Source organism: Pteronotus mesoamericanus, unplaced genomic scaffold (assembly GCF_021234165.1).
Source record: "Pteronotus mesoamericanus isolate MK-2021 breed Mesoamerican mustached bat unplaced genomic scaffold, CSHL_Meso_final contig_94, whole genome shotgun sequence".
NCBI classification, from domain to species: Eukaryota; Metazoa; Chordata; class Mammalia; order Chiroptera; family Mormoopidae; genus Pteronotus; species Pteronotus mesoamericanus.
This window is the reverse complement of record NW_026555285.1, coordinates 44285285-44308469: the sequence shown is the minus strand read 5'-3', so window position 1 is coordinate 44308469 and position 23185 is coordinate 44285285. Positions and strand designations below refer to the sequence as shown.

General features: G+C 43.8%; 1 protein-coding gene across 2 annotated transcripts in view; it reads left to right on the top strand.

Moving 5' to 3' along the window:
• ABCC4 (ATP binding cassette subfamily C member 4 (PEL blood group)) overlaps window positions 1-22912 on the top strand; it is a 221064-nt gene extending 198152 nt beyond the window's left edge. For both annotated transcript variants that reach the window (XM_054586476.1, XM_054586475.1), the window contains 4 exons: window positions 314-486; window positions 914-1019; window positions 10751-10885; window positions 21143-22912. In XM_054586476.1, the coding sequence (XP_054442451.1) occupies window positions 314-486; window positions 914-1019; window positions 10751-10885; window positions 21143-21250 (522 nt within the window). In that variant the 3' untranslated portion in view covers window positions 21251-22912. The remainder of the gene's footprint in view (window positions 1-313; window positions 487-913; window positions 1020-10750; window positions 10886-21142) is intronic.
• Window positions 22913-23185: the final 273 nt, after the last annotated feature.

Here is a 23185-nt window from a genome sequence, read left to right as displayed (position 1 = left end):
CTATATGTTACCTTAGGAATGATTTTACTTAGCATGCTGTATACATCTTAATGAAAGTGACAGGACATGAGCAGACGACCAGGCGACCAGGAAGGGTGTTGACTCCCATTCGGTTTGTGCCCTTAAGTCAGAATATTTCTGTCCTGAGTTGACTCCACCATCTTTCTCAGTGAACAGTAATTGGAAGTAACTGTCCTTGTTGCGTGGCCATACGTGCAAGACGCGGAAGAAGTTCCAGGGATTTCAAAGCTCTGATGTCTACCTCAATAGCTGTGTGCTTAGGAAAATGGCATTCTTTGTTCTGTATCTGCAGGTACAACTTAAGGAAACCATCGAAGAGCTTCCTGGCAAAATGGATACGGAATTAGCAGAATCCGGGTCGAACTTCAGTGTTGGACAGAGACAGCTGGTGTGCCTCGCCAGAGCTCTCCTCAGGAAAAATCGGATATTGATCATTGACGAAGCGACAGCAAATGTGGATCTAAGGTACGGAGCTCAGTTCCCTGTAACCTGGAATCCAAATTTTGAATGTGGTAAAATGAGAAACATTTAGCGACGGTGAGGCGTTTTTTCTAAGTGCTCTCTTTGCCGCCAGGGTATCCCTTGATAACATTAACTCTGGTAGGCAGAGGAAGAAACCAAAACATGTCACATGGTGTTAATGATATTATTAAGCATCGAAAGAGGGCTGGATTCCTAAATTCAGCTCCTCCTAGTTTCAAGCAATTTGAGGGGAAGAATATCTCGTTTTTTTAAATGAAAAATAGTAAATTTCTAAGTAGACTTTCTTAGATTTTAAAGAACAAGCTCTTGCTTAAAGTATTGATCTTTAAAATCATTATAAAACTGTCATATGACCTCTTTAAGTCTTAGTCTGTCTTTACTGAACCCAATTCCACTTCTTTGATTCCAGAACTGATGAGTTAATACAGAAAAAGATCCGTGAGAAATTTGCCCAGTGCACCGTGCTGACCATCGCGCACAGGCTGAACACCATTATCGACAGTGACAAGATTATGGTGAGGCCTCCCCTTTGGGATTCCTCTTGTTCCTGTGTATGTTCATCCTCTCCATTTATCCTTTCTTGTTAAGCTGGATAGAAGTCTACAAAATTAATTTTCTGTTAAGTTTTCCTCCCATTCTTGACAATAACTCACATACTCAACTATACATTAGTTTAGAATGTGCTATAAAATACTATACCCGCTACTTTTGCATTTTCCTAGTGAAAGCTTATTTGTACTGTTCGTACTGTCATTTTTGTGTAAGATGGCCAACCGTGAAGATATTCCAAATCCAGGAGATAGCTTCATGTTACATAGCGACAGAACATAGTCGGTGCTGCTGTGTCCCTGTTGTTGCAGCAGCGTAGATTCCCTTAATCAAAAATGGAGCCTTCCACTTGGACTGCATGGCTGCAGAATTTCTCAGTTGTTGGGATAATCACAAGCTGTGTTGTCAAAGGGGAGTCTTTGGGGAGAAAGGGCCTAGTCAGAAAAGCAACGTATTTCAACAGGAAGGATTTAATATAGGAAATTTGATACATAGACTTGAAAGCTGGAAGAGGGAAAGGAAATACCAAGGTGATGATTTTAGAGAGCAGCTGCCATGCCCGCCCATGGACCTCCAGACCTGGGAGCTGGGAGGGGAGCCCCAAAGGGTCGAAGCTCGGACATCCGAGAAGGGGCCACGGCTGCTGGTCACATTTGTGCGGGAAGGAGCCCAGGAGGCTGGTTCTCAGTGTGCCGATGGAAGGTGGAGGCTGGACCCAGGTCCTGCTGCTGGGGCAAAGCTGGCCCAGATGGCAGGAACTAGGTGGACCATGTGTTCTCTGTCCCACCTTCGGTCTCCTTCTCCTGCGCCCTCCTGGCAGAGCCTAACGAAGAGCAACTGAAATGTGCCGAGGCCCAGCTGCAGTATCACAGATGAGGCTAGGCTGGGGGCTGAGAGAGTGCAGGCAAACAGCCAGCAAGTCCCTTCCACGGTAGAGCCGGGTACTGCACCGTGGCAGGTTCTGAGCTTCAGTCTCCGGATATGTTTACTATCTTCTCCCCGGTATGGTTGGCTCTTTCTTCCTTAGTAACTGAGTCTTTTCTTTCCTTATTTGCATCTCCTTTGTTCCTCCCTTTTCTCTCTCCTTCTCTCCCTTCTTTTTCCTCCTCTCTTTCTCTTTTTCCCCGTTGCTTGCCCACTTTTCGTAGACCTCCAAATGTGGCTTTAAAAGGAAAAGGAAATCACCCCTCCAAGAAGAAACCGTTAGCTGCAAACAAGCCCAAAGAATGCAAGCTATTTCATTCAGGTTAACCCCAGCCTGTGGCAACGGACAGCTTTCTGTCTATCTGTTGTCACTAGACACCTGTGTCCAGCGATGCTCTGGTTAGTAATGAACAAGTAAACAGATAAAGAAGGCCCGCACAGTGCATGAGAGGCAGCAGATGAAGTTAACCAGCGACTTTTATGCTCCGTACAAAAGCGGTTCAATGATCAGTAATAAATGAGCATTACGAGCCAAACTTCCTTATGTCTGTCCAGTGGTAATAGAGCTCTCTCTTCTGACTTCCTGGGTGGCCTCCGGAACACTGCCTCCCACCCTGCTTCGCGTGCATCGCCAGCTGGGATCATCAGTAGGGGCCTTGGGAAGGCACCAGACTGTCGGCGTCGAAGTGATGCCTCTCACCTTATCACCCCCCAGAGCTGGACACGTAGAAGAGTGAGCTCTGACCGCATATACCCCAGGAGTGGGGGATTCCAACCAACAGGATGTTTTCTTTTTTTTTTTTTTAACGATTTTCATTTATTTATTTATTTTTAGAGAGAGGGGAGGGGAGGGAGAAAGAGAGGGAGAGGAACATCAATGTGAGAGAGAAACATCGATTGGTTGCCTCTCATATGCACCCCAGCTGGGGCCCCAAACATGCAGCCCAGACACGTGCCCCAGCCGGAATCGAAGCAGTGACCTTTCACTTGGCGGGTTGACGCCCAACCAACTGAGTGACACCGGTCAGGGCCAAAAGGATGTTTTACGCGCCAAGCAGCGCGGCTGGTCATCTGGACTGGAGCGTCGCAGCAGGAGGTAGGCCACCCCAGCAGACTCTGTGAGTGGCCGTGTGACCTTCCAACATCACAGCCCCGGGACCTGTTAGATTCCAGTAACAGTGTTTAACTTCCAGCATCCTTTGTTTTGTGTTCTTGAATGCAACTCAAAAAATAACCTTTCATTTCTGCCTTTCTGGTTTACCTGTTGCTTTGTTGTCCTCCTCTCTAGCACTGTATTTCTTGGACTGTCCGCTGTGGCATCCTTCTCCCCCAGTAAATGAATGATGTTGTGACGTTTCGGTCACTGTCACGCTTTAGATGCAGAAAGATGGCTTCCTCTCCAGCTCAGCTGGGGGCCCCTTCAAATAGAATCTCTGCTCCTTAATGTACCATATAGATTTATTTTCTGGGTTTTAGTGTTACAATATTGATGTTAGCAGCTTCCTTTTATTATTTGGTGCTTAGAAATAGCATCTGTGGAAGGTACAGTCAGCTAGGGAAGTAGCAAAGGAGGACAGAATTTGGCAGACTTCTTAGCTGGTCACTCCTAAAACTTATCCATCAGAACTTGATCCATGGACTCTTAACCTGTCAGTTTTGTTGCGATTATCAAAATGCATCCATTTGTTTAATACTGTGCTTACCAGTTAAATTTCAAGAACCTCCCATTTTTTTCTCTTTTGATCAATATCTATTCAAATCCTTAACATGGTTTTACAAAAGTGATTTATAGCCTGGCCCCTCCCTACCTCTCCAGCCTGTCCCATTTTCCTCTCTGTAGTTAAAATCATGGTGTTCAACTTTCCACTCTTCAAAGGCACTGCTCACTCTCGCTGTGACAGCTGCACCCTCCATCCCCACCACATGTCGGTGGCTTCAACCAAGGTGCTAGCAGTGGAGATAGGGAGGTGGTTGGCCTTGGGGTGGATGAGGTAAAACCAAGCGGACTGTGTGATGTGCTCAACGTGGGGTACGAGGGAAGCGAGAGGAATCAGTGCTGGCTTCTAGGTGCAGGGCCAGCGGGCTAGAGTGAAGGAGAAGTCGACTTGGAGACAGGGCATGCAAGGGCTCTCTCAAGAGCGCATGACCGTCATGATGACTGATCTTGGTTTCTGTGGTGGCCCTTGCACTTCTCCATGCAGCTGCCCTTCCCACTCACGACTCCAGTCTTGGGAGACCTTTAGTTTAGGACTCTCTGGCCACGAGGCCCTCCGTGATGTTTGGGGTGTGCGGGGAGCCCACCAGGAGATGTCGACATGGCTACTTATGTGCACTTCGGTCAGAGCTGGTTTCTGTTGCTGACTCCTCTATAGGGGGGTGGCAGGATCAGACCCAGGGGACTCGAGACATCCGTTCCCTAGCTTCAGAGTGGAGGGATTGTTCCCTCTGCCCCATCCACCCCCGGGGGAAACCCCGTGTTTCATTCTAGAGCTTCTGAGTACCGATTCGGCCTTCAGTAGGGGGAAGTGCCACGAATATAATGTTCCTTCTAGAACCTTTGAGTTTTGAAGCAATTTGTTTTTCTTGCTTTCTTTAGAAATACCCATTTCCTTTCCAGGAAACAAGTGATCTGTCTCTTCTGTTATTTTGAAAGGTTTAAGGACTTAAAGACAAGTCAATGGGCTGCAAAGCCTACTGCCGCTGAGGGCGGCGGCCAGCCTGGGAGTGGCTGGGGAAGTGACAGATGCTAATGAGGGGCATAGCCAACAGTGTTGTCATCCCAAAGTCGTGTAATTGCAAGTGCTTAAGGTGTAATAATTACATTTCGTTGCCCCCGTGAATACTTCGGCACAAAGACGGATGCATATGGTTTTGTTTACTGTAAGTAAATCAAACAAAAGCCTTGTTGGGAAACAACTGTGACCTAATTAATAGCTTTGTTTATGTGTTGGCTCTCCAAAGGGATTTACCCAGTTTTGGTTCATTAAGCGTCATTAATGTATTAGGCTTAGAATTCTATTTTACAAAGATGTTCCTTCAGTTTTAACTTTATTAAACATGATGTAGTTGTAATGACAGCTAATTTAATCTCCCTCGTTTGCTCAGTTGCCACAAAACAGTGGAGCAAGACAGACGCATTAGAAATCCTCTTTCTCCTAATACTCAGCACCCTCTCTGCATGCAAGACAGCTTCTCCGCTGTCGTTTCTAGGATTAGCTGGTTGCTTGTGACCTGCTTTTGGCCCAGAGCGCAGCCTTTTCCTCCAACCCACACTCACCCCAGTCTTTATATCACCCCGGGACTCTCCCTGGTCACATGAGCAAAAGAAGCCCGTGAAAACCTGTAGCTGCGCTCCCAGCGTTGTTGTCCATGGTCCCTGCTTCCACCGCCAGTCCTTTGAGAACGCTTTGGGAATGGACTCCAGAGAATCACAGCCAGGGCTACGAGACCTCAGAGTCCTCCTCCTCCGCTTGTAGCCCATCTTGTGGTTTTGCAGCCTTCGCCGCTCCTCCCAGACGCAGACCTTTTCTTAGTCGTTTTCCCTGTAGAAATCAAAACTGGAGGCCGTTTAACGTGCCTGCCTGGAGAAGGACAAGAGCAACTCCGAGCTAGTCAGAGTTGCACTCAAATTCTAATTATCATCTTCTTGGCACTTTTCTTTAATAAGCCTACACGGCTGCAGTAAGAACGTTGCGGTAGAGAAAAGCCCCTTCAAAAATAGGCCAGGAGATTTTTGTCCACTTTTTCAGAGAGGGAAGAATGACTAACGTGAACCCAGGAAATGCAGTCTGGGAGGAAGACTACTTCCCGGGGGAGGGGGGCACGCAGGCGCCCGCAGGAGCACGGGTGGTGGGGGGAGCCGCTGCGGGGGCCACTGTGACCTCGTCTTCGTCCTCCCCAGGTGAGAAGAGCGACTTCCATGTTCAGGCCTAAGAAAGGACTTTCAGTAAAACTTGCCACACTGCCTTGCCACTGAGGAAATCACGGGCGCCTCTTTTACCCATCAAGGGACTCAGCTTGCGAGGCCGGGTAACCGTCCCTGTGCCCCTTTGTCCTCTGGCAGCCAGGAGCAGGCCTCTGAGGCTGAGACCCTCCCCCGCCCCACTCTGCCTGGTGCCCCGTGGGATCTCCCTCGATTGCCGGTCACCATGTGGAAAGCTGTCCCGGGCACCTCTTTCCCAGCACCAGGCGCTTCCTCCGCCCTGAACGGCCCTCCACCTCTCCCCGCAGCCACCGCACTATCACTGAGGGCATCCTGCCAATTAAAATGGATTAAATTGTTTTGCAATGGGCCCATTTAATTTTTATATCTAGGACAGCTGCTTGGAATATTTGCAGATACACAGGCCCGATAAACACATCTTCACTGAGCTTATGTAACTGACTGACTCATGCACCATAATGTGTTTTTCCTTAACCTTCCAGAGAGCGGCAAGCAATCTGGGGTTGGCGTTCCTGGAGAAATCCCGGAGCCAAGGGATTGCTTCCGCGCTGACATGCGTGTGCGGTTCAGGCTGCAGCTTAGCTGGGGTTCTGGGGAGAATGGAGACACAGCGGGAGATTTCAGGGGCCTTTTCTTATAGGTGTTAAAGGGGGCAAAAATTAAAATTCAAAGTTATACCTCTTTACCTGTACAAAAAGGAAAGTGAGAGTTGTGTTGTGCTTACTTGTTCCAAAAGGGCTAGAATCTTTGCTCAAACCAGTGAGCAAAGGTGAAGTGGGTAAAAGGCTGTTGCTGGCCTTGTTTCAGGGGAACCCCAGGCGGCCCCCGCAGTTTCTGGAGCTCGCCTCTGCGGCACTGACTTCTTTCTCTTTTCCGATGGTTTGATATCAGTGAGTGTCAGCCTCCGTCCTCCACCGCGGTCTGTCTCTCCCTCCACTTTTCCTCTCCCTCTTGCCCATGGCCATCAACCTGGGGCACGTGGTCCTCCGAGTCCGTATCTACTGCCCTATGATCCCTATATCATGCTGCGTTAGACAGCTACGCCATTTCCGCCCTTCACCGCACCTCGCCCTGTATTCTTGGCAAACGACACCGCTGGGCAGTCACCCAGTCATGCCCTGAATTTCGTTTCCTTTGTATGTGACTTTCAGCCAGCATGTGCTGGGCGCTTGTTACTTGTCATGTACAATGCCAGGACCCAGAGAGGCCACCGTGAACAAGGAAAACCACCTAACCCTGCCCTTAAGGAGCTGGCATGCTCACCTCCAGCCCTCTGGCCCATGTTGTCCCCTGTGCCTGGAGCGACCCCTCCCCACCTACCCCGCTTTCTGTATGTTCGAGTCTCTCCATTCTTCATGGCCCAGTTCCCTGCTCTCCTTCTTGAAGCTTGTCCTCACAGCCTCTGGCTGGAAGTCATTTCTTCTGCGGCTAACGCTCTTCTGTTGTGCTTTTTTTTCTTGCAGTGTAGACACTGGGGATACTTTTTTCTCTCTGTCCTTTCAGTGGTAGGCTCCCTAAGGGCAGGGGTTGCGACTTATATACCTCTGCCCCGCCCACAGCAGGCCAGCAGGTTGACGTGACTGCGGTTCAGTATGCAATGCATGTTTGCCAGATAAATTCAAGAGTTAATGAAAGTTTACTTAAATTTTCCTCAAACGTGTTATGGCCGTGTGTTCCTTGCTCTTGATTAATTGTGATAGTTTAATAAAATCGGTGTTCTTTTTCTGTGAGCATATTTTGGGCACACAGTAAATCATTGGAGCCCTGACGATAATAAAATTGCAGTGGAAAGCAGAGAGGGGAAATGTTTATGTTTGTAGGCATATTTTCTTAAATTATGCAAAGTTAATATAAGATAGCATCCACGTGGAAAGGTATCTTAGAAAATTGAAATGTTAAAATTCTTACCTTATTGTACTCCTGATACTAAAAATAAACAAATATTTTACTTTTGATAATAAACAGTGTCTTCCTCTGGGTACACACATGGAAAGGAAAGAATACAGGTTCAGGCCTGGGTTCAAATCCCAGCTCTTACCCTCTACTGATGCTGCAGCCTCAGCCAGTTTTTTAACTGAACCACACCTCGGCCTTTGTCTCTGGCTGCGAGCGTTTGTCACGCTTGTCTTTGAGTCCCCCATTCCTAAAACAGTGCTGTGGTATTAGGTACTCACTCAATACTGACTGGATGCGGGGAAGGGAGGATGGGAGGAAGGAAATTTTATGTTGTGTTTGTCTACTCTGTTTTTAGAATTAACAGTGACGAGTGTAAAGCATGTGGCACAGCGAATGTTCAACCCATGTCTATTTTTATTTTCCTCTTCAAATTCGCAAGGCTGCTGTGTTTGTAATGGGTGATTCCATTCCCTTAAGGAGGCCATGCCCTTTGTTACGCTGCGTCTGTGTGCCGGGGCATCTCACCCCTCAGGTCCTGAGAATTCCTCCATGTGGGGCTATGCTAATGCAGTTCATGTTAAGATACAGTATTTTGTTTTAATGCATAGTGAAAGGGTATTAAAGAGGTATGTTTGTGTTACATTTTTAAAGCATTTCTCACAGAAGTCAAAAGTGAACCACCAAGCTTAGAACAAATTGCCACCGTTCTGTGTCCCACTGCAAGATTGGAAACTCCCCTCGTGGAGTATAATGTACGGCTATTAAATTGCTGACGTGTATAAGGCTCCAAAGATTTTGGCCGACATGATCTTTCCGTCATTTATGTTGTTAATGCTATTGCTTTGCGAGAGCATTTGTTGTTTTTTTTTTTTTCCTCTGGCTCTGCTGGTTTTCCTACTGGCCAGTTCTGAGGACACCTCGTCTAGGTGGCATCCCTGTGTTTTCAGAAAACATGCAAGAGAATGGAAAGATTTGCCATTCCCTCATATTTGATTACATAGGAAGTCGGACAAAGAGAAAATATCAGTAATACCTCCATTAAAAATTATGTGAAGTCTTTAATAGCCAGAGAACCCATTTTCCACCAATGGTATATGGGTGAAGTGGTGATTTTTTAAAGCTCACTTGTTGCTTTTGCAGAATATAAAGTTTTTCATTGTATGAAGTAATTCGATTCACTTATTTACTTAGCCTTTAGCACGAGGGAGACGTGTATTTTAAAACTGCGGGTTTTTTTCCTTCCACATCAGGAGGAGTGGTTATTCTCTATAATACTATGCTTAAGTAAATTACACATTCAGGGCATCTAAATTGTCATGCCAAATTATAGGACATTTTAATTATTATGGGGATGTGACAGATTCAATTATTCCTGAACTCTTTTGAGAAAGCTGCCCTTAGCAGTGATTCACAGTAGTAAACAAAAGAGTAACAGGAAAATGCTCTTTATAAGATACTTAATAAATACTTTCCATGTACTACCACAGGACAGCCCTGACCCGTGTGGCTCATTTGGTTGAGCGTCATCCCACAAAGTGAAAGGTCGCAGGTTTGATTCCCAGTCAGGGCACACGCCCGGGATGTGGGTTTGGAGCATAGGGCACATGTGAGAGGCTGTAAATTAGTGTTTCACACTCTCTCTCTCTCTCCCCCCTCCTCTCTCTCTTCCCCCACCCCCTCCATCCCCTCTCTTTCTCCCTCTGTTCTCTTCTCTCTAAAAATAAGTTTAAAAAGTTTTTCATTTTTTTTTTTTTAAAGAAATAGGACAGAATTAACTGTACTACCTCGATGTGGAAAAAGAGCCTATGTCCTGCTTAGATTTTCAGCATATTCTCTTAAGATGAATTCACTCTAAATGTGGCCTAAATGAAGAACTAAGTGCCACTTCACATCAGAACCGCCTCCCTAGGTACCTCATTGGAGCCACTTGCTTCAGACTCTTCTCCCCCCCGCCCCCCCCCGCCCCCCCGCTTCTGAAGCCATTAACCAAAGCCCCTAATAAGCAGAAATGCAGCACAAAGAGCCGCTTCCTCTCCCTTTCAGTGTCCAGTGGACACACTAATGAGCGATGCAACGGCCGGAAGGCAGCAGCTGTCGCACAGGGGATGGCGAAGCAGGGAAAGATAACTGTGAAACCAGACCGTCGGCTCCGCGGCTGCTCAGGCAGGGCTGCCCCCGCGCGCTACGTGGGCCGCGATCAGTGGAATTTGGAGCTCAGTTTCTTAACTGCTTCTTTAGTCTTATCCAAAGAGAAAATTGGATTTCTAGAGAGTTCTTCTGTGCAGAGAGCCATTAGGCTCAAGCTGCTTCGGTAGCAGCTCTTTGGGTAGCCTTTCACTCTCAGAATAATAAACTGCAACCAGAGCCAACTGCAAGAAGCACCTTCATCTTGGCGGCCAGGGACCCCGCAGGCATTTGCTTCTTTTCCAAATATTGCTTGGATTCCGTCAAGCCAGCTCGGCAATTCTTTTGCCTGCCGCCAGGTCACCACCGTCTGGTTTGTATGATGTCGTCCCACTGTTTAGATAAATTGAGTTTGATTTTCTTAAATCAGGAAACTTCGCAATTCTGAATGTAGGTAGAAATGGCCCCCAAAGCTCAGAGTCTGAGAGCTAACCACTCTAACTCCTGACAACAACCCGAAATGCTGTTGGCAGAATATGAAATGCCACAGGGCTGCTGAGTGCAGGTAATCATAGCCTGAAACTCTCAGTTTCTCCCTTTCCTATAACATTATAATAATAAAAGGTCGGGTCAGGCCTTTGTCTGCCTAGTAAAACAGGGTAATCAAACCATTTAAACACCCGCCAGGCCTACCACCCAAATAGATTCTCTCTATTCTCCCTCTCCTGCCCCTTTCCGAAATATTGTCTGAGTTATAATATGTTACTGCCAAACATTGTGTGCTAATGGGTCCTTTCTGCTGATGAACAGGTTTTGGATTCAGGAAGACTGAAGGAATATGATGAGCCCTATGTTTTGCTGCAGAATAAAGAGAGCCTCTTTTACAAGATGGTACAACAACTGGGCAAGGCAGAAGCTGCTGCCCTCACCGAAACAGCCAAACAGGTGAGTGCACCGCGGGGAGCTGTAATTAGCGTTCGTCTCCACGGTTCCCTCCTCGCACTCTGGCACCACAGGCTACAGTAACGAGTACTCTGTGCCCTTTTCAATTATAAGCCTCCAGAGACACAGCTTCATGGCTGGGTCTTAACAACACGTCCCAGGTTGAAGTCAGGTCTGCTGAGAAGCGGCAGACGTGGTCGGGGAGGGGTGTGGGCTGTGTGCGTGCTCACATGTGCCTGAGAGAGAGATTTCGGATTGGGCTTTTCGTACCCTTGGACTCCTTGGGCGCAGAGTGTCATACAGCGCAGAACACTCACATTCTACAGATCTGTTGCCTTTCATTCTCATTGGTGCTTGGCACATTTGAGATGCAAATGCTGTCAAGGTACCTCTGGGAAATTGACAAGTTTGGGGGACAAAAACGCGGACTATTGTTCACTGGGTCTAGAAAGATCTACCAGGGAAATGGTAGGCATGCTCTAATCGTTGACAGTATTAAGGGAAAAATGGAGAAGAGCAGAGATACTCAGTTTCTTCGGTGACCAATTACTACGATGAGCAAGGAGGGGGAGACCCTGACACTTGTGTGCTGTGCACTGTGGTACCAGGTTCTGCTATTGTGCCCATTTGAGAGGCTGAGACTTTGAGGAGGAAAGGAAGTTGCCCGGGGTTTTGTCGCTAGCTGGATCATCGGCAGAATTGGAGTTAAGCCTTAGGTTTACGGGTGACGAAGTCTGTGTTCTGAACTTTTCCCAAGTACCTACAGTGCATGTGAATGTGGGGAAGCTACGCTTGGAACACTGTTATTTTTAATTCCTGAAATTCACAGTGCCTTCATTTACGACATTGTCTCCCAGTCAAAGCTTCCCTCATAAGACTCGATTGATCCTTTGGGATTCCCTGTATAATCTAGTCTCACAAACCCTTTTGTTCTTTGATGTCAGGCATTTTACATCAAAAAGGTATGTCCCTGCCTAAGCATCAGAGTCTCCATTTGGAAAATTTGTTATATATTATCAAGGTGTTAAGTAATGAGAAAAGGTGATAGAATTTTAGATAGGCCCAGATAATATAGTTCAACACTCTTATTTTACAAATGAGAAAACTAAGGCCCCTTAGAAGGAAAGTGGTGCCATATATATATATATGCAAACTACCCTAGTTTGTAGCAAACACAGAATTATCAATAGAAATCTGTTGTTTGGGTAAATGTTTTAATTCAAGTGTAGCATACATAGAGAAAAGCACATAGGTTGTAGAATTAGGAATCTCCTGATTCCTGGTCCAGTAATCTTAGACCTAATTTAACAGTATTGATGGTAAATGACATTTGTGTAGTTCTTGACGATTTATTTCACATGGTTCTCACATGCACGATTCCACTTAATCCACACGGTGGTTCTTTCTTATCCCACTTCATGGATGAGGAGATTGGGTCACAGAGCCGGTCAGTGGAGAGCAGCAGGGAATTGTCGGCAGCTGCCCTGGGTTCTGCGTACTGTGACCAGTTTGAAAAGGCTGCCCCTTGTCTCTTGTGGCTTCTAAGGTGGAACCAGTCTCTCAAGTTTCCATGGTGGCAGATCCTGACTCTTGGATGTCAGTCCTACACTGGCTCAGGTCACCCCCACAAAAAGACATGAGGAAATATTTATCTTGATTTTCATCCCAGTCGAACATCTTGGCATTATTTCTGTGTATGTTTGGTCCTCTTGAGAGAACAAACCGCCAGACTGTCAACTAAATGTGCAAGCATCCACTATCAGTGCATCGTTTAAAACTGTAATACCAAGAGGATTATTAGCTAAATCAGCGAGCTTTTCACTCTAACAGATTAGAATTCATTTGTTTGAAAAGAAAACTCAACATCTGGGAAAAGTTAACCTCTAAGTCACACTTTCTGGAGCACATAGTTGCTCCAGAGAAAATGTCGGTGCGGGCGCGGAATCACTCTCCAGTGGACCGTCTTATGAGACCATGACATTGTAGAGAACGTACATTTTGGAGACGTAAAGTGGAAGGGTACGTTAATTTTCTAGGGCTACAATAACAAAGTGCCATGGATAAGTTGATTAAACAATAAATTTCTTTCTTCACGCTCTGGAAGCTGGAGGCCGCTCTCCTTGGCTTATACATGGCTGGCACTCCGTGTCTTTACATCGTTTTTCCTCTCAGTGTGTCTGTGTCCTAATCTTCTCTTACAAGGACACCTGTCATTATTGGATTGGGGCCCACCAGTATGACTTCCTTTTAACCTAAAGGACCCTGTCTCCGAATACAGTTGCATTCCGAAGTATTGGAGGGTCAGGACGTCCACAGGTACATTTTGAGGGACACCGTTCAGCCCGTAACAAAGGATGAAGGCCTGTCATTCACTCTCTTCTGTGACGAAGCAGACCTGAACTGAGGTTTCTGGAGTTCTTTAGTCCCCAGCGTGTGGCAGAGATGCTATTTTATCTCTTCGTGACATCACCAGATACAACCCGAAAGTAAAATCCCCCGGTCCTAGATTCTGGAAGTCTAGACCAGCAGAAAGAGGCCCTCCCTTAGGAGCCAGGTGGGCCGATATGTTACCCAACATCTCTGAGCCCTGGGGTCCTCACCTGTAGCGCTAAGCTGCCCTCAGCTGCCCCTCACCTGTAGCCCTCAGCTGCCCAGCTTCTTTGCACTGTTCTGACCAGGATCGGGTAAGAGACGGTATGCTCTAGTGCTTCGAAGAAGATAGAGCACTTCCCAAATGTAAAAGGAGGCTCCCTGTCGATGATAAAAGTTGGATCTTTTTTTTTTTTTTAAAGATTGTGCATTGAACTCTTTCCCCTCTCTAATCACAAAAGAAGTATCCAAAGTTCTAAGTAGCTTTAAAGACACTAAATGATTAAAATTTATGTATAACGACTAGCTTTTTAACAAATAATACATTGAATGCTACAAAATTCAAAATCTTTTTAATTAGTTTTTTTAAAAAGACTTTATTATTTCTTTTTAGAGAGAGGGGAAGGAAGGGAGAAAGAGGAGAGAAACATCTATATGCAAAAGAAACATAGATTGGTTGCTTCTCACATGCCCCCAGTTGGGGATCTGGCCCTCAACCCAGGCATGTGCCCAGACTGGGAATCGAACCAGTGACTTTTTGGTCTGCAGGCTGGCACTCAGTCCACTAAGCCACACCAGCCAGGGCATTTTTAATTAGTTTTTTTCAAAAAACAAGTCACCCTGCCACTCCCATCCTCATGGCGCCTGCCCAGAATGGAGCCCTGGCACCGGGGCGGTTCTTTTGCTGTTATTCTGCACATTGGCCAGAACTTGTGCCTGCGTGGACGCTCTGGCTGTTAAGTACAAATGATAAGCTATTCTCTATTTTTTAAATTTAATATTAGATGTCAGATTATACCCATGCATATAGTTACCTCACTCTTTTCAATGACTAGTTAGTGCCATACTTTGCCACGTATAATGCGCACTCATGTTTTTGGCCCAGACTTTCAGGGAAAAAAAATCTGTTGTTTTAATTTTTTAATTCAATTTTGTATGTATGTATTTATATTTAGATACTTGTTTTTTGTATTATAAAGGAATTTTAGCATTTATTTGTGAACGTATTATGGTACAAGAAATTTTATGTAACAAATGATTACAAAACACAAGAGCAGAGACAAGGTATTTCAGGTACTACCCAGATTATGTGCATCCTTAGTTTTCCCTCAAAATTGGGCAAAAGAGTGCACATTATAGATGGCAAAATACAGTATGTATGTTTCCTCCTTCCCTGTTCCCCATTTTTTCCTTCTAATTAACTGTTAAGATTTTTGTGTTTTTTCCCAAAGAAGGAGCTCTCAGATTTACTTGTTTTTGTATTCTGTTTTATAGTTTATCAGTTCTGTGTCTATCTTTATTCATTCCTTCCTTCTTTGGTTTATTTTATTGTCATTTCCTTCCTAAATGCATTTGTTTTCCTTCTTTTTTCTTATTTATTAATACAAATATTTCAAGGCTATGAACTGTTCTTTGAACATCATTCCCATTACGTCTTACAGGCTCTGGTGTATGGTGCTTTTGTTGTAGTTTTTATGTAGAGATACTGCAACTTGGTTTTGATTTCCTCTTTGACCCAAGAATTATTTGAGGAGGAGGTCTTTGAAATTTTCTGGTGAATAGGGACCTTTATGTTTGTTTCCTATTTTACTCATCAGTGTTGACTTTAATTGCCTTGGGATCAAAAAATGTTGTCTGTACTCTTTCCATTCAAAAACAATATGTATAATATTAATACTTTTTATACTGAGTATATAAGCAATTTTATTAATATTCTTTGGTCATTTAAAAAGTAGGGCTACTGTCTGTTTAAAGAGTTTAATAACTTTAATTAGATCTACTTAATTAATCACGTTATTTAGATCTTCTCTGTCTGTATTGATTTAGGTCCATTTGATGTGAGTTGGACTTAGATGGATTATAACAAGTCCTAATATAGTGCCTGTCGTTTCTGTTTTGGTAATTTTGTGCTATGATTTTCAGTTTTGTGTTTTCACTATGAATTCTGTTTTCTACTTTTTTTTTATTTTCTGCTACTTTAAAGTGCCTTTCTTGGATTCATTTAATGCTCCTGGCTCTGAATCCAAGCTGGTTTAAAACTAAAGTGGAGTCTCCTGCTGTCACTTTTTTCATTTGTCAGGTATGTCTTTGATTATCTTTTAATATGAAACCATAGATGTATCTTCTGTTAATGGCATGTAGTTAGGCTTAGTTCTGAGACTGAATCTTACTTAGCCTTTTTTTAGACAGATGAGATTAGTCCATTTACATTTATTGAGATTATAGGTACATTCTTAGTTCTATCATGTTATACTTTCAGTTTTTAGTGGGTTTTTTTTTTTTAAGTTTTTAATTTGTAGCCTGTGATTTGGAGGTTTTGCTTATTGCTTTATGTATGTTCTTTTCATTTCTTTTAGGAATACTTTATTTCTTTTTTATTATTTGACTCCCCTGATAAACAGTGACAACATATCTTCCCTCTCTTTGTTTTATCACCAAATTTTAGTTGTTTAGTTTTCTTCTATTTACTTTCAAATCTTTAAATTTACTCAAATCTCTATTATTTTACTTGATTTAAATAATACTTTCACCGTCTCTTAGTTGGCTAAACTCTGGGTGGTGATCCATCAGCAGGGCTGCAAAATCCATTTAGTCAGTCATGACCAGGGTGGTTTAAGAAACGAAATAGAAAAGAATGGAATAGGAGAAAAATAGCAATGCATCTTTCATAGTAATAGTAAATATTTTGTGAAACTCCTTTCAGTGCAGTTAATATGGATATTCATACTGAGTCTCAATGTAAAGTGAAATGAAATTAATATTGTGGTGACAGTAAAAATAAAAGGCTGAATAACAATGTACTTTACCAGCTTACAGGAAGGTTCACTGGGGTTAGAATCCTTGGCTTAACATATATATGAAATATGTGCCTGCTGCATTTTTTAAAAAAGGTTTTATTTATCTTTAGAGAAAGGGAAAGGGTGGGAGAAAGAGAGGGAGAGAAGCAGCAATGTGTGGTTGCCTCTTACATGCCCACTACAGGAGACCTGGCCCACAACCCGGGCATGTGCCCTGACTGAGAATTGAACCAGCGACCCTTTGGTTTGCAAGCTGGTGCTCAGTCCACTGAGCCATACCAGCCAGGGCTACATTTCTAATTTAAATTTTCTGGTTATAAAATTTCCAGGTCATCTTTGTTCTAAGGTCTTCCAGAATTGTTTATTCATATAGAGAAGTATATGGCCAAGTTAGATGTAATTTGCTCTTTCCTAGGTATCCAAAGAATGTCTTTCCTCAATTTTTAAGGTAGTTTTTCCTAGGATATCAGTGCACTTTTGGTCTTCAGATTCAAGTCTTCTTTTATTTCTGGAAGTTTATCTGAACTATGTCTTTGAATTTTTTATTTGATTCTCTTCTGTAACATGTATATGTTATCTGTCTTTTGTCTGTTTTATAAAGTTGTTTTCTCCTTGATTCTTAATTAATTTCCTGTTATTTTTCTTGCTTTCTCAATCCTGTCCTCCATGTTTCATTCCTCCCCCCAACCCCCCACCAGCGGCTAACCTTCTTTGTGCTGCCTTCAGTAAAACTTCCATTTTTTTGATGTTTTCAGTTTTCTTTCCCATTTCACCTTTGGCCTCTCTCAACTCGTATTTCATTATCTTCTGTTGCTGTGCCATATTTTCTTGTACAGCCAGATCTCAATTGTCAACAGATTGGTTATTCTACTATATTTTCTTTGACTGTATCACATATAGTCTTCATAATCTTCACCTGTTCAGTAAGTATTCATCTGTCATGTGCTTGCCTCGTTCCTTTTCCTCACTTTTTATTTGTGTATTTTACAGATCCTGTACTACTTCTTTTGCATTATTATTATAAGGGTCCTACTACTGGCCTTTGAATTAAGTGAGTTTTTCCTAGACCATATATTTGCAGGGTAGTTATGGCTAGGGCATTATTTTAGAGTAAAGAGGGTTCTCCCTACTCAACATGGAAGCTCCCTGTGATTCAGAAAAAGAATATGTGTGTGTGTGAGCAAGAGGAAAATTGAGTGTGTATTCACATAGCCGGCCCTCCTCCCTAGCTGCAGAGATGGGCAGTTATGACGCCCCTTGCATCTGAGAATCTCTCTTCTCCTAGGAGCTTACCAGCACACATGTTTCAGGGGAAGACAGTGATTCTCTGTGATTCTTCATGGACACACCTTAGAATTGGCCAGTGGGTAGGAGAGTGATTCCTGAGGTCCGCTCCCCTAAGTGCCCTCTCCCTGTCTCATCATAGCCCCATTGGGTGCGGTTGCAGAGGCAGCTCTTCCAAATATTTCGCCATTTGGGATTTCAGGTGACTCCTGATTTCATCAAAGATGGGCTTTAAAAATAAACTTCACAGTATCCTTATTGTTTAGGGTGATTTCTGAGGGTATATGGGGAGAGGAAATCTATTTCTGATCTCTTAAAAGCAGAAGTCCTCCCTAACTCTCCAGGATTCTTTAACTTCGACAATATGCATGCCAACATGTATGCCAAAATCAGCCCTGTTCTAAAGACTGGTTTGAGGGGTATTGGCACTGAGCTTGGGCCACACAGTTCAGGGAGACCGAACTGGCAGAGTCTTGAGCCAGAATTCAACATGTTGAATAGCGCCCTATGGATATGATGTTAACAAAAACACTCGCCATTATCCATTCATGGGAGCTTTGTTGTCCTTCTGCATTTTATAAGCTCTCATTCCATGATGGTAGCTTTATTGACAATTTATGCTTTAAACACTCCGTGTAAGTTCAGCCTGTATTAGAGAAATTACAATGAATCAAACCCAAGAGAAGGAGGGGAAGAGGGACAAGAAGCTAAACAATCACTGGTCTAACTTCCTTCTGGCCCTGAACTTGAACTTTTATGGCATTGTCTCCTTTAATCTTCACAAACTGTTCTGAGTCGGCATCATCCCTTTTTGACAAATGGCAGGAGAGCCTAACTAAGTTACTGCTCAGGGTCACCAGTCAGTACTCCAACTTCCATAATCTTTTAACTACCTTTCTGGCTCCCGATTGACCCCATTCACCGGGTTAAATGTGTCTCCGCGACAACACTGGGGCTCCATGAGGACAATATCAAAAGATCCACCCGGGCCTCCCAGATGCTTTGTCTTCACCATTCACGCGAGGCGATGCTGCTTCTTTCTGTGGGCTGAGGGGGCCGCTCCTCCTGAGCAGCATCATAACCACACCCAGCACTTAGCTCGGCGGGTTTTCAACCTGCAGTTTGTAGCCATTAATTAGTTCCTATGAGGTAAGTCATTGTCTCATTTCACAGATGAGGCAGCCAGCATGGAGAGAGGTGATTTTTCTGGGACCAGCAGCGAGTCCCAGAACAGAGAGCTGAGACTGGCGCCCTCCGTAGGCTTAGCCTGCACACAAGGACCCCGCTAACAAGCGTTCGGTCACCCCAGCTCCCTGCACAGCCTGCACCATGAACAAGCCGCCTTCTGGCACCTCTCCTGGCGGGCAGGCTGTATTGAGAGACTTGGCACCAGATGAGAAAAGGGAAGGTCAAATAAAGGATTTTGTACACAGGAAGCCCGTTTTCAGTATTCAGTTTCTAGCATTTCAGGCCATGAAGCTAAGACCGCTTTAGTGAACAGTAGCTAATAATAGCAAAGTCTTTATTCAATATGTTACATTAAGAGGGTTATGAGGAAAGGAATTGGCTTATTTGGGGAGGACACTCGAGCAGCAGAAAATGAAATGACTTTCCATTTGTTCTTTGGGCTGTTTTTATTTATTTTTATTTATTTTCTCTAAACCAAGCTCCAGCCCGTTGTATCAAAGACACTGCAGCGTCTGCTTCCCACCGGCCGTGTGGCGCCCTTCTAGCGATGGCACGGTCACGCGGGCCAGTGATCATTGCCGTCCTCACGCTGTGCCCAGTGCAGTCTCATGGCCATGGTGGTGGTGGCGGACCTCAGGCTTGGCCAACGTGGCCTTGTACTCTACCTCAGATGTCCTCGGGGTGGGACAGTGGTTGGCGAGGATGACCAGCCTCGCTTTGCCTCGTCTCATCATCCCCAGAGTCTGCTGGCTCCCCAGCACGCACTTTCCGTTTCTCAAAACAAGTCGTAGCCTCGAGTTGGTCGACTCCAGTGATCCTTCTGTCTTCTTTGCAGCCACCAGCTGCCTGCCTTAGGTGCGGGGTGGCCCCCCCCCACCAAGGGCAGCTGCCAAGGTGGCCTGGGAGTGAGAAAGGCCTTCTGGCTGTTGGTAATTTCACCAAGAAATGGGTTTTGGGTTTGTTTTTTTTTTTTCGGGTACATAAACTATAACCACACAAAATATGGCCATCTTTAAAACGTGGAGGAGGGAGAAGATATAAATGAGCCTCCAGTAGAGGCCTTATTTTTGAATACACGCATTTTAATGGAAACAGCCTCAGAGTTTGCCCAGTAGGGTCCAAGCATTATTGAAGGATTTCTTCTTTTTCTCCTTAAGTGACAGCATATAGTATTTCATACACAGTGACGTTTTGGGAAGAGTAGGTATGTAAGCAACAAGAGAAAGGGTACACTTCATAGGCAGGTGGCCGTCTCAGCGCTTTTCATTTTCGTACGTGGAGGCCATTATCTCCATGATAACTTTGTTGACAGCACTCACAAATATATTTGGAGCCTGGCTTTCTAAAAGAGACCCGGAATCGTATGACTAAGAGACCCAGCTCATGACACTTGTCAGCCTCAGACAGACGGTGCATTTTCTGTTTTAAAGACTCACACAAAACTTTTCACATTCGTCTTTGAAAAAAAAAAAATTACATTTGAAGGCCTTTTTCACCCAAACACATTTTGAGATAAGAGCTCCCAAGTCGTGACATTATTTCATTTTGTTATGTGCATCTGTCAGGGAACCAAGATACGATACAGCCACTAAAAACCGATGATTGCGGAACAGAGGAACTTGACAGCATTTCATTTCCTTTATGTGCTGATTATACATTTATCAGAAAGCCCGTATCTCTTCTAGTTCAGCTAGAAATTGGTAGAATTCAGGAACTCAAAGGCCTGGCAAAGAACTGCCCTATTATTTGGTATCATCTTACATTTTAGAGAAGTTGCTTGGTTGAGTCATTGTTAAGGCTTTTGCTTCTCTTTTCATTACGGTGCCCACTGTCCACAGATCACATTTCTATGGGCCCTGGAACTGCTTTGCTGCACAAATTAAACGCCGGGATATTTCATACATATACGACACCGTTTCAATACTTGTCAATCAGAGTTTAAAAAATACAGGGATTACAACCTGATATTAACATCCAAATCTATTGTGCTCATTTTGTGTGTGAAAATGAGAAACCCTCATGCAGACGCTAGATTTCCCAGCCTCTTTGTCACCCTGTTTTTAATTTATCTCCAGGTTTTGACTCAGTAAAATGATTCTGCTTATCAGTGTAATGTAGTGATAAAACCTATCTGTGGATCAGAACGATCAGACCTGAAGTGGATCTACAGGTTGTTTGGCATTAAGCCTGGCCCCACTGAGGGTTTTTAATGGGGCTACTTCCTTTATAGAATAAATGCATCCCTGTATTTTTTTTTTTTTTAATTGTGCTTCTATGAGTGATATGAGTTTGCTTCACAGGAAGAAGTGGACATAGAAATGCATTGCCTTAGGGAGAAGGACTTTAAAACTTTAAACATGTTCTTTTTATGCCTGTCTTCTTTTTTTTTTTTTCATTACAGGTGTACTTCAAAAGGAATTATCCAGATATTACCCAGAATGGCCCTGTGGTGACAACCACGTCTAATGTACAGCCTGCGGCCTTCACTATTTTTGAGACAGCCCTGTGATTCCACTGCAACGTCAGGCCTATTCTGAAGTCATTTTTCCAGTAGCTTTTGCACTGTCTGAACGACACCATACTTTTTTTAACACGAGCACCAAATATCGACACATACAAGATGTTAGTTTATTTGCATTTTTCCTCCAACTTCACCCAATGATTTTAAGCTCTAACAAAGTTACTTATTATTTATATTTATATGTTATAGTATTTTTTTTTTTCTTATCCAAATCAAAAGTGCAGGCCACCAATAAAAGCTGTCTACCAGGTTTTGTGCCTTAAGAGACTCGGAGCCAAAGCTCATTTTGTGAGCTATGAGACGAAGTTGTAAGAGATTTTTTTTTTTTTACTACCCCCCAGTTCTATCAGGGATTCTATTTACTTGAAAAACTGTCTGAAGTCACCCTGTTGTCTTACCACTTTCCTTACACACCTAGGATCCGTTATTTCCCCTCACAGGCCTCTGGTGCAAATAGCACAGATGAAACTAGTCGGAAAACCAGAAAATACACTTCAGTATACGTGGCATTATAATAGGGAACGTCTGCTCCCCCACCCCACCCCCCAGACAAGCTGCTATATATAGTTAACATACAGAAAGGCAATATTTAATTATATGTTCCAAAAGAAAAGGAAGAGAAAAGTAATGCTTTCTCAAAATAGAAGCCGTGAGAGATGATTCGATAACGAAGGACACAAGTGTGGCCATTGATCATCTTTAAATTTCTACGACTTTGACACGGGCACTGTTGTGGTTTTAGACTCAGCACGGTGATGTCAAGAAAAGCCGAACTGCTAACAGTAATTCCTGAATAGGTAGTAGTGCTCTTATTCAGGGTTCTGGTTCACTGCTGGCTAGCCTTCGGTTGACTATAAACCTTTTGCTGTAGCCTTTATTGAACTTCCCTCTAAATTGCATGCACAGGCTGTCCTGTGATGGTGCACAAAAATGGAAATCATTGTGGACTTTGTGATTACACAGTGTGGTCTCATGGTGCATCCAGAAGGTTCACGTGTATGAGCCTACCCAGGTTAGTGTACTTTTGACCACAAATAGCAGTTTGTTTAGGTCTTTCTGATGAGTAAATGAACAAACCACACTACATCCCAGAGCCTGCTATACTTTCTTTGAATGTGGGTCTTTAGTTTTTCTTGGTGGTGATGGCTATGGTACGTTGAGGTCAAGTTGCTAAATGTTCTACAGTCTTGGTTTTAAGCGGACTCTTATAACCTCTCAGACTAAGGGACAGCCACCCTCAAGTTGCATATATTAACCTATATGCCTTCATAGAGCAGGGTTTCGGACTGTTCACCAGGAACAAATGTTTTGTAAAATCAAGCCTTAAAACATGCACACACAGCCAACTACCAAAATAAGTTGAGTGCAGTAGCTGTTGAACATTTTATATCTAGAAGTGTCATAGTTAATGTCTAGTCCAGTGAACCAGTCAGTTGTTTAATAGTCAAGGTTAGTACTTCCCGAAACTGAAATGACAACAATGGTAATAGTGAGGTTTGTTAAAACAATGGGAATATTGGAAATGTATGTGTATTTAGTTTGTCTTTAGAGGTTAAAGACAGTTTAAAAATGTGTCTTTTATTTCTGTGTTACTGTTGTCATGGAGTTTTTAATGAAACAAAATTCAGTTGAAATAAATGACATTGCTTATCTCCATTTAGAGTTCTGTACTTTTGTTCTTAGAGGGATTGCTGACTCATGTCCTTGCTGTGTTGAAAGTCACTGACTTTTCCTGAGATCGTAAAAATATCTCCCATGACTGACAGGTTCTCCCGATGAATTCATCAGGTGGACCAAATGTTCTAAGCAGATAGGCTGTTTTCAGGCAGGTTAACATAGTTGCTATTGAAGCAAACCCAATTGGACCACTTCCGGGAAAAAGGAGAGAGTATTAGCTTATGCCCTGTGCTTGGACAAGCATTA